Genomic DNA, 15,422 nt, shown 5'->3' with positions numbered 1-15,422 from the left:
TTCCCCCACCACCACCGGCACAGGACCGGGGCTGCGCGCCCCACTAACAGCGATGCACAGCGAGGGGCTGCAGACCCCACAAAAGGCGGCACCGTGCGGCCGGGGCGCTCGCTCTCCATCCAGAGCGGCAGCAATTAAAATCCGCAGCTGCTATTAATAGCAGCCAGCAGAGGAGCGGGGCACCACGGCAGCACCCACACACCAACACAGGGCTTAAGGCAGAGCCCCTCTGGGTGCACTGGGGATGAGCTGACAGCAATAGCAACCCCCCCCCCCTCCGGCCCGGACCCCCGTAGGGCTACCAGCCGTTCAGGTGCCGCTCATTGCAGGAGATGAATGAGTTCCCTTCAGCATTTTCACTGCAGCTCCTCCTCCGTTCATTCACTCTGCAGCTCCCCACGATGCCGGGCGCTGCGGGGGCTTCCCAGGAACACGCAGCATAAAGCAGGGCTTTGTTGGGAGGGCCTCATCCTTCCCCAATCCATACATCAGAGCATCAAATCCCACTGCAAAGCACCCCAGGGATGCCCAGCACCCCACACCCATCCCCACTGCTGCTCAGTGAGTGGGGAAATGCCCGAGCTCAGCCCTGCCGTGCGCTGCCTGGGAGAGGTGAAATAACACACACGGATTCACTGCGTGGAGACAAATGAGATTCTCATCAGGCCCTGCTGATCTGTGTCAGCTGAGGCCTAAAATAACGCTCCCTTCCTCCCCCCCTTTCGCCACTCCAGGTTTTTCAAAGCAAGATTAATTGACTTCGGTGCCGTCGCAGCAATTAAAACACCGAGCACCAGGCCCTGTCAGATGATCCTCATCAGCCTCCATATGCTGCAGCTGTGCCAACCGCTGCTCCAAGATGCTGCCTCGCAGTCTCACCCATCCCTCTCGCTGCTCGGCTCATTGCAGCACTGCTCTGCCTTCTCTGTGTCGTTATAATTCCATCAGCGCTTCCAGGAGCTCTGCTCTGCCTGGGGGAGCTGCTGCACGACTGATGGCCGGGGAGAATGAAAGCACAGCCCCTGTGAGAGCAGTGCACTGAGCTCCTCACCACGAGGATGAGCGCAGCGGGTCGCAAGGGACCGTGATGTGCTGAGCCCTGGGGATGCAGCAAGCTGAGCGCAGCTTTGGCTCTAACCTACAGCTCATAAACCTCTGGGGAAGGGATATCTCTGAAAGCACCAAAATGGCCCTGCACAGCCTCAGTACTGCCAGCACGGGCAGAGCTCACCTCGCTGCTGTGACTTAAGCACGGGTGTCAGACCTAAAACATCACTGCTGTGCATCGCTGCCGCTCGTCTCTTGTGATCTGATGGACCCTGGGCTGCAGGAGAGCATCCAAAGGCCTCCCAGGTACGGATGTGAGGGTTTTCAAGCTGGATGTGAACGCAGAGCTGAGGTTTTCTATAGGGAATGCTCAACGTGTGGTTGAGGTGGGGGGAATGGTGCAGGGCACGGAGCCCAGCCTCGTTTCTTTGTTAATCACTGAGAAAGAAAAGCTCCATTTGTGGGTTAAAATGGAGCTGGGTGCTGTGGCAGCAGTCACACCGAGCGGCCCCAGAAGGGATGTTATTTTTGGCAGCTATTACAACCAGGTTTTGCTCAAAACTAAGCTAGCAAAAGCAGCTTAGTGCAGCTGTGCCATCCGTGATCACACCTGCCTCTGCCTGCGCTTCTGTCACAGTTTCTCACCATCTCACAGCCTGAGCACCAGGGAAGAACCCCGCAGCCAAATGCAGTGCAGGGGGAGCGGGGAGGAGGGGGGTGGCTGTGCAGACCAACAGGGAATGAGATGTGTGCTGACACAGCCTCAGAACTGCAGCGTTTGTGTCCAATAACTGCAGAAGCTGCTGCACCTGCAGATCCAGCAGGCAGGGACAGGACCTTGTGGCACCTACACGGGGCACTGCGTCGTTCTTCATTCCCTCTGAGCACGCAGACGTTCTCCTTTGGGTCAGTCCTGCAATACCAGCAGGCTGTGTGATGTTTGGCTTTGCTGCTGAGCTCCAGTATCCCCCTGGGTGGTGGGGATGGCTGTGTGGGGAGGAGGTGAGCTTTGCTTCCCACCTCACCATTTGAGGAAAACCAGCCCAGCCAGCACTGCGTAGCCCAGCACCAGGAAGAGGACCTTCAAGAGACGATTGCTCTTGTCTTCCAGCTCCTTTGCCAGGATCTCAAAGAAGGTGATGAACAAGAAAGTGCCCCCCGCGACGCCTTGCAGGAGCAGAGAAGTAATGCTGCCCGCCGTGCTCTGGGTGCTCTCGATCCCCATCCCAATGCTGATGCCCAGAGGGATCATCAGGCTCACCGTCACAGCCAGCTTGGCAGCGTCCTTCAGGGGCAGCGAAGCCTTGGCCATGCTGATGCCCAATGCCACAGCTACCAGCGTCTCGTGGATGGCAACGCTCAGGAATAAGCTCAGCACTCTGCTTCCCTCCTCCTGCAAGCCTAAGGCCAGACCCTCAAAGATGGAGTGCGTGCACAAAGCGAACACCAGGCTGACCAGGCGCAGAGGGCTGGAGCGGGACAACTCGTGGATGTTCAAACCATGGCTGTGGGAGTGACGGCCGTGCTCAGCATACAGAGTGCTGCCCCGTGATGATGCAATGAAGGGACTCTCATATTCAGAGTCGCTCCCGGCGTCCGAACCGGCGTTGAAGGTCTCTAAGTCAATGAAAGAGGGCTTTTCTTTTTGGAAGGTCAAAACGAGCTGCTCCACAAACACCGTCATGAAGAAGCCAAGCATCATGATGGTCTCAGCCACTGGGTAGTCTGTGGTCACGTTCCCCTGCTTAAGGACTTCATCAAGCTGGAACAAAGCACACAACCCGGGGAGTCAGCTGCTTTTTGCCCTCTATAGGCACACAGAGCATCATCAGGAGGCTCTCAGGGCTTCCTACAAAACTCCTTTTGGGAGGAAAGTCTCCAACAGCCAATATGGGGAGGGAGCTTGGCTTTGTAACAGTGAAATATTCCTGTTGTGTTCACACAGCTCCAGAGGGAGATTAAACTGATCCTCCAGGATGCTTTAATGCCCTCGCATTCAGACCTCAGTGTGAGACAGGGAGCCTATTAGCCTCACACAGAGGTCAGTGGCCATCTGACCGGATGTTTTAAGCATGGGCTTGGAGTCAGGAGTTTGAGCCTAATGCCACAGGTGATGCTCAACCTCCTCCTGCACCAAACAAGTCTAGTTTTCCAACCAGACAGTATCTAAATGGGAGGAGGGGGCTCTCTGGTTAGAGGTAGACCTCACACCCCCAGTTCCATAGGGGAGGAAATGAGCTGAATTCCCCATGGGGCTCACACACAGTTACCTTTCCTCTCACGGCGGGCAGCAGGGCGTTGAAGCAGGTGGCCAGGAAGACCCCTCCTCCAAAAGAATTGCAGAGGGTGATGACCTTCCTGGAGCGATGAGCCTTCTCGTAATCAGCCTCGATGATCTTGACGGGGAGGAGAGACCCAGCCAGCATGAGGACACAGATGCCCAGCAGACACAGCACTTTGGCAGCCACGATCTTCATGGTGCTGCCCTGCAGCAGCTCTCAGAGCGGGTGCATCAGGCAAACTGCAGGGAAAGGTGCTCCTGGAGCCTGGTAGCTGTGGACAGGAGAGAAGAGATTTTCCTGTGTATTTAATGTATAGAAGAGCACCTTGCACCCCAACCTGTGTGCCAGCCCCTGTCCAGGAATGACCTGAACTCTACCTTCGCTTTGCTAGGCGATGTGTGGGGAGATCAGAGAGAGGCACAGAGCTGTCACACAGAACTGAACTGCAGCAAACAGGAACTCCAAAACCTTGCAAGAGCTGTACTGGCTGCACAAAACTGGCACAGCCTCAGTTGGTGGAGGTTTTAAACCACTAGATCTTGCAGTAAGATCCACCTGAGTCCAAAGGGTCAAGTCATTGGTTTTAACCACAAGAAATGAGTAAGGGTTTGAGCTGGCAGTTTCATTCAGGAATGAAATTAAAGATCCCCTTTCAGCACTCATGCAGGGTTTTGGTTTTTTTTGCGCTGCCCTCAAAACCAGACCAGCAGATTCAGTTTCCTCAGCCCCTTCTGCCTTCCCTGTTGGTGCTGCCTGGCTGGTTGTGGCTCTGATCCATTGGCACCTGTCTAAAGGAAAACCCCATGCAGAAATCCACTCTGAGGTCCCCTACTGTTCACAGGGTCTAACAAATGAGGCAGACTTGGTGGTTTTACACCAGAGAGAAATGCAATATCTGAGTAGCCCAGGTCCTGAAACTGACTCCACCTGAAATGGGTTTACCTCCAGATTACACACAGTGAAACCCATTTAAAATGATTTTAGGAAAGCTACAACATGAAATCTATTTATAAAACATGAACAGGTGCCTCTACTGACACAGGGATGAGCACAGGCAGCACTGTACCCCTGCTGGCATCAGATCAGCAGCCCCAAACTGAGCTGTGCTACAGCATGCTGAGCTGCCGGCGTGCTGACCCTCACACCAGTGCAGGACAAGGTAAATAATTGGATAGCTGCCTATTGGACCATCAAATTAATTTTAAAACAAAAGATTCCTGAGGGGAAAGTTTCCCTTGAGGGCTGACAGGATGAATCAGTATAACCCAGGCTGCATAGATGGTGATTGTGTTATCAGGTAAGTTGGGATTGATGGATGCTGTGCGTGATGGGGGGAGTTTAAAACCCTCTTTTCAAGTTCAAGCTCTGCCTACACAGGAGCAAACAGAGGTCACAGCAGTCCGTCCATCTGCAGCAGGGCTGGCTCTCAGCTGGGTGTCTCAGTGATGTCCATCAGCAGCAGCACAGCTCAGATGACACTGATGGACTCACACTGTGAACCCAGCCGACGAGCTGGGCCTGACCAAGGGCAGAGCTGGGCACATGCTGACAGGCGGGCTGTGGCTGTCACTGCTGCTGATGGGCAGAGATGCTGCCTCTGGGCCTGTCAGCACATTGCTGACACAGCTAACAAGCCACACTGCCTTTGTAGTGCACACACTGCAGTTTCAGCATCAACAGAACAAGGGTATAACCTTGCACGGTGATGGCAAGTTGTCACACCACATCTTACGTTGGTGACAACGCATTGGGATCGCATAGAGAAGAAGAGCTCATGGCTCTGCTTGCTGGGTGTGAAGGTACCATCCCAACCTTTATGTCAGGTGTGCAGACAGCTCCAAGGAGAGCAAGCAAACAGCGCTGAGGGTGTTCCAGCACCTGTTCCAGCACTTCTTCTGGAGTCAGTCTGGCCTCCACTCAATCCTAAAAAACTTCTTTTATTTGTATCTAATGTGGCCCCAGCAAAGTGCCAAGGCTCGAGCTCCTGGCAGCAGTGGAACGGCCCTGTGTGACCTCTGAGAAAAGCAGCTTAGTGACAAACAGAGCAATGAATGCTGGAAATACCTCGTGCTCCTCTCAGCCCACTCCTCCCAGCACACAGCGGCCGGCGTCTCTGACTCCTGGATATATTGGCAGCCAAGAAACCTCTGTAACAAAGAATGAATGTGGGACAGTCACTGCGTGGCTTACCGTCAAAATATTTGAGCAACAAAAAGTGCAATGAACAGACAGCGTGAAGTTTAACGTCCCAGATCTGAGCCCTGATCTGTGCTGCTGGGGTATGGGAAGCAGGGCTGGGCCCCCAACCTCCCTCTGAACGCCTCCCGGTGCCTGCTGAGAGCACACAGGGAGCCCGGGGGGGGGGTAAGGCGGAGGGGAGGGGCTGTGCACAGCACCGTGGGCACGGGGTGGGCGCTGCAGGGACAGCCTGGGGGAGGGGGATGGGGTGTCCAACGGCCCTGTGCACAGGGCCACAGCCCGAGCCCCCCCCCAGCTGTAGGGCAGCCCCACGGCCCACAAGCCCCGCCCAGGCCCCAGATCCCACCGCACTCCCTGCCCCACCCCAGTTCCCCCAATAACAGCCCCCAACTCCCTGTTACTTCAATAGCGACCCCCCCCCGACCGTCCCAGCTCCCTCAGGACCGGATCCCCGCCCCCCCCGACCGCTTCAGGCCCCCGGCTCCCGTTACCTCGCAGCCCAAACCCCCCCAGCCCCAACGCTCCCCACTCACGCGCCGTCCCCCGCCTGCGCCCCGTCCTGGCTGCCCCCACACGGCCCCCGCCCCCGCCCGCGTGAAGCGCTCTCCTATTGGCTGCGGTGAAAAGGACGGGCTCCCATTGGCCGCAGCGGCAGTCAGTCAGCTCGCCACGCCCAACGTGGGGGGGCCGACGAATGGAGTCCGCCGGAAACGCGCAGCGCGACGGAAGGTTCCGGGCAGCGCACGGAGCAGCGCTGTCCGCCCGGCGGTGCTGACGGAGCCCGGCAGCGCACAGAACAAAACGGAGAGAACCAACCCCGGGTATCGCTGCAGTCACTGCGCTGAGAGGGATAGCAAAGAGTGTCCAAATAGTTTATTCTTCACAAGTTACATTAAGCACATATAAATTTACGGAGCATTTTTACAGATCTTTTTTTTCCTCGATATTAATCTTCAAAGATACCAGCTCATTCGTACCACCATGTCTCCTATACGGCCATTCTTCATCTCCCACACACTCCTCTCCAAGCCAGCTGCTTCCGTGCCCAGCAACGGGGCCAGGAACACGCCTTTCCCACCACCATGGAGGAACTACCTTAAAGCCACTCCCGAGGCTGATACCAAAGTCTCCATCCTCATCCAGTGATCTCAAGGGGAACTTGCCAGAGCTTCCCATGCACCCAGGAACGACGTAGGCAGCTCTGGTGGGTGGGAAGCTGCAGGTACTCAGCAACGAGGACCTTCTCCCTCCTCCCACATTGAACCAGCAGCCCCTCAATATCTTTCTATCCAAGGAGCATTTTTATTCTTTCTGCTTGCTACTCAAGCCCCCTCTCTACTCCTATTATCAGTACGGTCAACTGGGTTGATTACTTACATGCATAAAAGACAAATTAGAAAACAAAGAGAAACCTTTTAAACACCAAAAACATTATATCTTTCTTACTGTCCACCTGACTAGTTCACAGATTGGCTCATTCCAACAATAATTACTAAACACTAGACGAGTTTTGTCAGGACTGGAGCCCAAGCAGCGTATCTGGAAACGTTCTAAGGGAGTAGTCACAAATGAGCATGTTCTACCTGATCAGTCCCAGCCCCCCTGACACATTGACACTAACCTTAGAGAGGCAGTCACCAAATCCTGTGTATTAACAACACCGGCAACGTTGCTACAGACCTGAATGAGAAACATGGTGAATCTAATCAACAGAAACCGTTCCTGGAGGCAAGAAGATCCAGTGATCTCCAGAGTGTTCAAACATCACCGTCTTGTAACTGGCAAGAAGATTAAGGGGAATAAGGATGGGGGTGGGACTTGAACACTTCTTTGAAGTGGCGTGTGGGCAGGAAAGTGAAGATATCCTGTAGTGAAGAGTGCATCCTTCTTCAAAAACGGGTTAAAAAATTCCCATGTAGCAAAGAACATAGAAATGTAACAGCGTCGTTAATTTCGGAGTTTCTTTAGAAAGACTGTTGGTGCTGGTTTGTGTTTGCTGGATCTTCCAGAGGAAAACTAATGGAAAGGTGGAGGGGGAGGAGCAGGACAAAGACTGGGGAAAGAAAGTGTGAATCTGTCTTTAACATGCAGGTCATATACAGTATTTTGTGTTTGTTTTTTTCCTCTTTTTTTTTTTTTTCCCCCTCTTGGACACTTCCAATTCAAGAAATGGCAACACGCACATGGCTTCCAGTTTTTAAAGCAATGAACAGAGTTCCCACGGACTGTGCTGCAGAGACAGGAAGACAAGACATTTGCAAATTCAATTTCTGAGAAAATACAGCATCCCTTTAACAAGTGCCAACGTCAGATAACGAAACTCATTTGCCAGTCACAAAGTGTGAGGGAATTCATTCACCGCTCCTTAGAGCTGAGCCTTGCATCTCTCCAAGGCACAGCACCAGCAGAGAGCTCAGTCTGCATGGAGGGGAGGAGACACTGAGCTGCTAAGTGAAGGCACAAGGCAGATTTTGCAGCAGAACACTGAAATCCTCCCCGTTCAGCTGGCCACGGCCTCACCTGTAATGCTCATTCCTGCTGATCTTCATTGCTGGCACTTGGAGTTCGACTCCTGATCTGGCTTCGTAGCTGCTCTATTAGTTCAGGATTCTGCTGCTGCATCTGCTGAGCAAACTGCTGGCCCCTGCAGGAGAACAAGCTACAGTTACTGTGTTCTCACACACTGACACACCAGTACTGTGAAATCCTTCCCAGGTGGTTGCCAGAACTCTGTTCTAACAAGCAGTTCACATTACAGTGCAACTTTACTCAACCCTCAACTGAAGTTTTCACTTTTGGTCAGAAAATCTGAAGTCTGTTTACAGATTAAGGCCATGGAGAAGAACCAACTCCCTACTCACGCTTGTATGAGGCTGGCAAGATCATTTGTGGAGGGGCTGGTGCCTGCTGCTCCCATGGGGTTATGGCCACCAGAAATCATCCCAGACATGCTGTGGAAAGAAGAGTCATTGCTCAGAGCAGAAAAACACATCACAATCTTTTTTGTTTTATACTAGAAGGGGAAAAGAAATGCAATTGTATCGTTAAGCTGCACGATATGTAGGAATGTTTATAACAGATTCAGCTTCTGTACTGACAAATATTCCTCCCTCCGTGTGCAAGCTTGGTGTTATGCTTAATTAGAGCACTGCCCCTCCTCACACAAGGTATTTGATAGCTCTGCACCAAATGAGATTTACTGACAGGACAGCCTCAACACTGATTCATGGTTATCAGTGCAGAATGCATTGGGTCTGCAAAGCCCCTTCCCCTGCAAGTCCTCAGGCTGCACCTGGCACAGAGCCTCAGCTGACAACAGAAGTGGAAGGAGCAGGCAGAAGCAAATGGAAATGGCAGCAGATGTTCAGCCCTGCAGCTGGGCTGCTTCGTACTGTAAGCAAAGGATGAGCTCCAGAAGGGCTCCAGCTCACTGACTGCCTGAGCTCTGAAGGGACAGACTGGAGAGGCACATGCTTTATGCACTTTATGGCTTTATACTGTCTAAGCATCTGACAGATGTTGTGAATTGATCCTCATAGCTCTGCAGTACAAAGAATCAAAATATTCTTTCTAACAGAGAGTGAGATGTGAAATCTTGTCTCCAGATCACGCAGATACGGGGCAGCAGAGCCAAACTGTCTCCATCTTCCCAAATGCAACTCCAGTGCCACAATCTATCCTGCCTCCTATTGAAGTTCCTCTTCAGCACAGTCCAGAGTACTCAAAACACACCGTGGCTCAGGAGACAGGGCTGCTTTAAGGGCTGCCTTCCACATTCCTGGTTCCAGCACCCACCCCCTCCCACCACAGCCTCAAAGGAGTGACTCAAAGAGGAAAGAGAACATGGGATCAAACTTACAGCTGTTGTACTTGTGGATTGTTCATTAGGTTAGATGCCTATTTAAAGAGGGGAAAAAAATGACACCCTATTTAGTCAGAAATGCCTGGGTAGATATGCAGATGTTGTGCCATTCAACTACGAACAAAGCGAAGGCAGAAATACTTGGAAACAGATCAATAGGACAAAAATAGCAAAGAGAAGCACAGTGCAACACACAAGACAAAGCTGGTAACGCAGAACAGGCACCCTTTCCACACCCAGCATGTCACAAGGAGCAGCCTGTGAATAAGTCACTGGCTCTTTATTTGACTTGGGTGAAAAAACACAAGCACAGCTTCCTCACAGCAGCACCGAAACGAAGAAATGACAACAAAACTGCTCACGAGACACAAGAACTCCCCACACCATGTCCCAAAACATTGCATCCTGAACGGATAAATGCACAGACTGGGTACAGCCTGGCTGTGATCTGTGCCCACATTTACCATACTCATGAAGCCAGGGTTGTTCAGCAAGCCAGCTAAATCGAATCCTCCAGGACCTCCGGTCTGCAACAATAAAGACACGACACGTGGGTGGTGACATCCTCTTACTTTCTGATGCAACAAACAGCAAGCTGCAATGAATGCTGCTTCAATGCTCCCAGTGTTATCAGAATCTGGTCTTTAAAGTATGACAAAGGGCAGGCTGGGGATGAGCTCACTCATGGAGGCAAAGGGCAAATGCTGATAGCAACGATGGCATCGCATGCATTACTGAGCACCTCTTGCACCAGCCCTGCCAAGTCAAACACACCCACCTGCTCACCTCTGTGCTACAGAAGGCTCTAGAAAACTGCAATCCCCTTCAAAATACTAAAATAGTGTTTCAAAAAGCTCCTTCTAATCAGCCTTGCTTCCCAGCCCAAGGTGACTGCGCTCCACCTAGAGCAGAGCACTGAAATTGCTCTCTTTGGGTTTTAGTGGAAGGGTTCACAGCAGCACTTGTTAACCATCTCCCCTCCATCTGCATGCAAGATTTGTATTCTAAACACAACCAAGCTCCAGGCAGACAGGGCCTGCTAGCACCTGCAGCAGTGCAGTAAAGAAATCTCCACGTGATCTCATCTCCACTTAAGTTCTGGTTTCAGAACTTACCGGACTAGGAGTCTCTTTCATTTTCTGTTCAGCTATTTTAAGGTTGGATTTGTACGTGTCGTTGTCTGGATCAAGCTCCAGGGCTTTTTTGTAGTAGACAACAGCTTCTGTGTGTTTATTTAAACTGGAGAGGGCCAAGCTATTAAAGTGGAAATAAAAGAAAGTTACAGAGGTAGATAAGCACTCGCAGCCTTCCTCCACCCCCAGCAGAGGTGAAACACCAGGTATTTTTACATGGCATTCCAGGGCAGAACACTGCTGATAGTGTAATTACCACAAAGCACTTGGAGACTAAAATTCTGGCACAAAAACCTGTTCTCTTACTTACCCCATTCTGCCGTAAGCTTTGCTGTAGTTTGGATCAATGCCTATTGCTCTTTCACAGTCTCTGACTGCTCCAGCATAATTTCCTAATTTACTGTATGCAGCAGCTCTGGAGAGAATAAGAAAGATGTGCAGAAAAGACTTATCAGCTTGAACGTGCTGATCAAGGTCACCTCTGCTCCCTCTCTGCAGCCTCCTGCTCTAAAGGGAAAGTCAAAGTGTGAACTTGACATAAATCCAGACTGTACCTACGTGAGCAGCTTGCTATCCAAACACTCAGCTTCACATTCTGTTCCTACTGCAAACAAATCTGAGCTCTCACTCCTCCTTACAGACATTCCAAGAGGAAGGAAGCAGGAAAGTATCCCATCACTGGCTCAGCCTGATCTCTCAGCCTCCATCACACCTCCATCTCTGAGTCACAAGGACTGCTTCTCCCATTTTCCCATACTCTCCACATGTTGATAGCAAGCCTTCAGCTTGTCTCACTTTACTCCTTTGTTTTTGCCTCTCAAATCCCAGCCCTTATCTTATGTAAAGAGTTAATTGTATGAAAGCAGACAACGTTCCTTGGAACCCTTATCTCTCTTAAGATGCCAAAGAGTTTGTTTCCACACCTACATCCTATTGAGTGATGCCAGGGCACAGAGCTGGCAAGAGGCACAGGAAAGCGTGTCACTGAGCTAAGGAAAAAACAAAAGCAAAACCACCACAAAGAGCAATAGAACAAGCAGCCTACAGAACTTTAGAAAGGGGATTTTGAGCAAGCAGGAGCCTGAGGTGTAAGAAGTAAGGGCCAAAACCACAGGTGTGCTAGGCCAGAGATAACCAGTACCTGTTGCAAAAATACACAGCATTGGATGGATTTAACTCAATTGCTTTTCCATAGAAAGACACAGCAGCTTCAAAGTTCTCTGCCTTCATCTGTTCATTTCCTAAAGAAACAGAGAAAAGGCTGATTAAGTTAAAAATGAAGGCAACAAAAGCAACGAGCCTGGATCTCTATTCTTCTCAAGAAAACAGAACAAAAGAGAAGCCAAGAGCTTGCATCTCTTGCTGATCTATCAAACTGCGTGCAAGCGTGAGGCATGTTCAGCAGTGCTGCAAGAGATCCATATCTTGGCAATTTCAGGTTACTTGTCAGCCTTTCAGATGGGAAAGCAGCTGAGGATGCTGAGGGAGCTTGCAGGATCCCATCTCAGACACAGCAGAGGCCTCCCCAGAGTTACTCTGTGCTCTGGAAATCAACGCAGTGCACTGGCTTACTGAAAGCTCCCTGCTGTATGTCAACACTGCTCACGCTGTCTTGCATGGCAGAGAAAAGGCAGCACACAGAGGAGAGCTCAGTGGGAAAGATGCCACATTTACACAGCACGGGCCTTTAGAATGCAAAAGAAAATGCTGACCCAGCTGTCTATGTAGGTTCTGTGGCAGCTAAATAACACCAACCTACACACGAGCAGAGGAACAAGCAGAAACAAAGGGCTGATCCCATCCATGCACTCCCCAGGTGCTGAGTGAATTAAGTCTTCCTCCCCATCATCATTTAAACCTCATTACACTCCAGCTCTAGAGGAAGCTACCTTCAGTCTTGAGCCTTTCAGCTTCAGCTATGTCATCTTCAGAGGGGGTGACTGGCTCCGAGTTTGCTCTGATGTGTTCAGGATCCTTAAAAGGAAAGGGAGAAGGCTGTGTTGAGATAAGGACTCCCACAGAGAAGTTCCACACCTCCCCCTTCCCAAGCACATCGAGCCCAAAACATTTCACTCCCACACACCTCCAGGGGGGCAGCACCACTGCAGAAACCAAGCCAAGCTCATTGCTTTGGCTGCTCACATTGAAACTCAGCACATATTTGGGAATTTGCTCACCTTTCCTGCAGCAGCTTCAAATATTTCAGGGAGAGTCTGTGACACAGCGAGGCCTTGGTCTTCCAAAGAGACTCCAAAAGCTGTCTCCAGGCACTGGATTGCCACTGGGCATAACGAATCATGTCATTAGCTCTCCCCATTCTAATTACTTAGCTCTCTTCCACAACACCTGAATTTCTTACAGTTGAACATGCCAGAAAAATGCCCCAGCATATTTTGCCAAACCCCCAGAGCTGGGCAAACACTGGTGCTGGAAAAGCAGCTCCTGGGAAGCATCACTCACAATTCTCATCCCCTCTGGCAACTTCAGAGCAGGTGGATGTTAACAGAACAAGGGCTTTATTAGCACTCCCAAAGCTCAGAGCAAAGAGACAGCTGCATGTTTCAGAAAACACAGGAAACAAGCAACCTACCACCACCATCCTGCAGGCATGCCTGTGCTCCCTCTCCCACTATACAGGCCAAACACTAAAGCATAAGCTCCTTAGGCAGAGCTTTTAAGATCAGCCTGCTCTCTTTACCAGTGAAGCCCCCTGAAAAAGCCTGTATGAATGCTTCACGGTGTGATGTGGAAAAGCACTTTGATAGCAGGCCTGGAAAAGCACTCTGTAAGCATAAACCATTTCCGTTCTGCCACAGTTCTTGTTTTACACTGTGTTACCAAACCCTTCACTCAACCTAATTTAAGATAAAAAGTTTTAAATCTCAAACCCGGGGTCAGGGAGGCTTTTGATCCCAGGCATATCTGTTCCTCAAGCTAATCTACTTTTGAAAGAGGTAGCAAGAAATCAGATAAGCAATCAGCATCTCTAATTGCTTAATATCTGCCTAAGAAGAAAAACTCATTCAAATCCTGGATGTTAGAAACAGCCCAGGCAAGCTATGAGGCAGAGGACAGCAACCAAATGTCCAAATTGCTCCATGAGCTGGGCTGACAGACCCAGACACATCAACAGGGAACGGCCACCTACCTTCCAAACTCTCCTGAGCATCTGGAGAAAGACCCCCGTTCTGTAGCTGGTCATGTAAGAACTGGATGATGGAGTATGCAAGGCGCTTCTGGTCTGCCATTCTGGGAGGCTGTGATCTGTTTGGGCTTCTTTTAACTTAAGAAGAATAATATCTGTAGGGAAAGAAGTGATATGACGTGAAGGGCTGGAAGTCAAAGGTCTCTTCTGCTGTTTCCCTGTATGAAAGGGATGAGAGAATCGTTCAGGATGAAGCAAGGCCTTCAGAGCCTTCATTAATCCCTTTACACTAAAAACAGCTGGCCTCCCAGCCCTCTGCACCCGAGCTGCACAGCACCGTCCTGCCCCACACACCACCAAGGGAACAACATGAAAGGTGTCAGAGAGACACAGCCCACAGAAACGGATCGAGAAGTCTCAACCCTGAGGAGATCAGCACTAAAAACACCACAGCCCTCCTCTGCCTGCGTGAGACAAAGACAAGGGGAACAGCACGTGTAAACAGAATCACAGAATTGCCAGGGTTGGAAGGGACCTCAAGGATCATGAATCTCCACCCCCCTGCCACAGGCAGGGCCACCAGTCATCCCACCTAATGCTAGACCAGGCTGCCCAGGGCCCCATCCGATCTGGCTTTGAACACCTCCAGGGATGGGGCATAAACAGCTGACCCGAAGCTGGAGCTCAGCAGGGATCCCCCGCAGATCCACAAGACACAAACGGCCGCGCTGCCCTGCGTGGAACCAACACGGCTCCCAGCACGGAGAGCAGAAACGCACGCACAGCTCCTTCACCGAGAACACAACTACTTGAACACAACCTCTGCTAAAGGAGATCCCACCGCCCGGCCCGGCTTCTCTGCCAGGCACAGGGGTCTCCAGACCCGGCCCCAGCAGCTGTGTGTGTGTCTGTGTGTCTGTCTTGTCTGTGTGTGTGTCTGTCTTGTCTGTGTGTGTGTCTGTGTGTCTGTGTGTGTGTCTGTGTGTCTGTCTTGTGTCTGTCTGTGTCTGTGTGTCTGTATGTCTATCTGTGCGTGTGTCTCTCTGTGTGTCTGTGTGTCTGCCTTGTCTGTGTGTGTGTCTGTGTGTCCGTCTTGTCTGTGTGTCTGCCTGTGTGTCTGCCTTGTCTGTGTGTGTGTCTGTGTGTCCGTCTTGTCTGTGTGTGTGTCTGTGTGTCTGTCTTGTCTGTGTGTCTGCCTGTGTGTCTGTCTTGTCTGTGTGTCTGTCTTGTCTGTGTGTCTGCCTGTGTGTCTCCCTTGTCTGTGTGTGTGTCTGTATGTCTGTCTGTGTGTGTGTCTCTCTGTGTCTGTGTGCCTGCCTGTGCGTCTGTCTGTGTGTCTGTGTGTGTGTCTGTGTGTCTGTCTGTGGTGCCTACGACTGCCTGTGCTCCGAACCGTCCCGACCCAACTTGCCCTCAATCTCGAGGCCTGCACACCTCCGGATCCCCACCGCAGGCCCCGGGACGCGGCACGGCCTACATCAGAAACCCCGGAGGTGAGATGAACCGCCCGGCCCGGAGCCAGGCCTCAGTCGTTCAGCAGAGCGGTGCGGCGCAGCCCGGCTTCCCGCCGCCGCCCCCCGCCCCGACCCCGCCGCTCCGCCCCGCCCCGCCCCGCTCACCGGGCACCGCGACGCTCCCCACGGCCAGGGCGGGCGCAACACTGCGCATGCGCCACTCCCACCCGACGCGCACGCGTGGTGTTGGGATGATACCGCGCATGCGCGCCGCATGGAAAGCTCAAGGCGCGTGCGCAG

At 51.8% G+C, this 15,422-nt stretch overlaps 2 protein-coding genes across 3 annotated transcripts; both read right to left on the bottom strand.

Moving 5' to 3' along the window:
- Positions 1-1,273: 1,273 nt before the first annotated feature.
- SLC39A3 (solute carrier family 39 member 3) lies at positions 1,274-3,524 on the bottom strand. Its single transcript, XM_031604156.2, has 2 exons — positions 3,318-3,524; positions 1,274-2,809 (listed from the first exon to the last, which is right to left on the bottom strand). The coding sequence occupies exons 1-2, from the start codon at positions 3,522-3,524 to the stop codon at positions 2,069-2,071; spliced, it is 948 nt and encodes a 315-aa protein (XP_031460016.2). The 3' UTR covers positions 1,274-2,068.
- Positions 3,525-6,386: 2,862 nt separating this feature from the next.
- On the bottom strand, positions 6,387-15,410 carry SGTA (small glutamine rich tetratricopeptide repeat co-chaperone alpha). 2 transcript variants are annotated; one of them, XM_031604158.2, is made up of 12 exons: positions 15,288-15,410; positions 13,672-13,823; positions 12,701-12,804; positions 12,413-12,497; positions 11,665-11,764; positions 10,834-10,938; positions 10,506-10,644; positions 9,855-9,917; positions 9,388-9,425; positions 8,390-8,479; positions 8,049-8,172; positions 6,387-7,758 (listed from the first exon to the last, which is right to left on the bottom strand). In XM_031604158.2, the coding sequence occupies exons 2-11, from the start codon at positions 13,769-13,771 to the stop codon at positions 8,058-8,060; spliced, it is 939 nt and encodes a 312-aa protein (XP_031460018.1). In that variant the 5' UTR covers positions 13,772-13,823; positions 15,288-15,410; the 3' UTR covers positions 6,387-7,758; positions 8,049-8,057. The 2 variants fall into 2 exon arrangements, with proteins under 2 accessions (XP_031460018.1, XP_031460019.1); XM_031604159.2 differs by lacking the exon at positions 15,288-15,410 and adding an exon at positions 15,103-15,253.
- Positions 15,411-15,422: the final 12 nt, after the last annotated feature.

The sequence above is a fragment of the Phasianus colchicus genome, chromosome 28, assembly GCF_987193195.1.
Source record: "Phasianus colchicus chromosome 28, bPhaCol1.hap1.1, whole genome shotgun sequence".
NCBI lineage: Eukaryota > Metazoa > Chordata > Aves > Galliformes > Phasianidae > Phasianus > Phasianus colchicus.
This window is presented reverse-complemented; position numbering and strand designations above follow the sequence as displayed.

What these genes read in the sequence shown, in the direction of transcription:
- SLC39A3 (XM_031604156.2), bottom strand. Translation starts at nt 3,524, where the DNA reads ATGAAGATCGTGGCTGCCAAAGTGCTGTGTCTGCTGGGCATCTGTGTC. An exon ending in TGCCCGCCGTGAGAGGAAAG is followed by an intron (nt 2,810 to 3,317) that starts GTAACTGTGTGT and finishes GCTTTGTTCCAG; the next exon opens with CTTGATGAAGTCCTTAAGCA.
- SGTA (XM_031604158.2), bottom strand. Translation starts at nt 13,771, where the DNA reads ATGGCAGACCAGAAGCGCCTTGCATACTCCATCATCCAGTTCTTACAT. An exon ending in GCTGTGTATTTTTGCAACAG is followed by an intron (nt 10,939 to 11,664) that starts GTACTGGTTATC and finishes TATTCTCTCCAG; the next exon opens with AGCTGCTGCATACAGTAAAT. An exon ending in CTTGCCAGCCTCATACAAGC is followed by an intron (nt 8,173 to 8,389) that starts GTGAGTAGGGAG and finishes GTTCTCCTGCAG; the next exon opens with GGGCCAGCAGTTTGCTCAGC.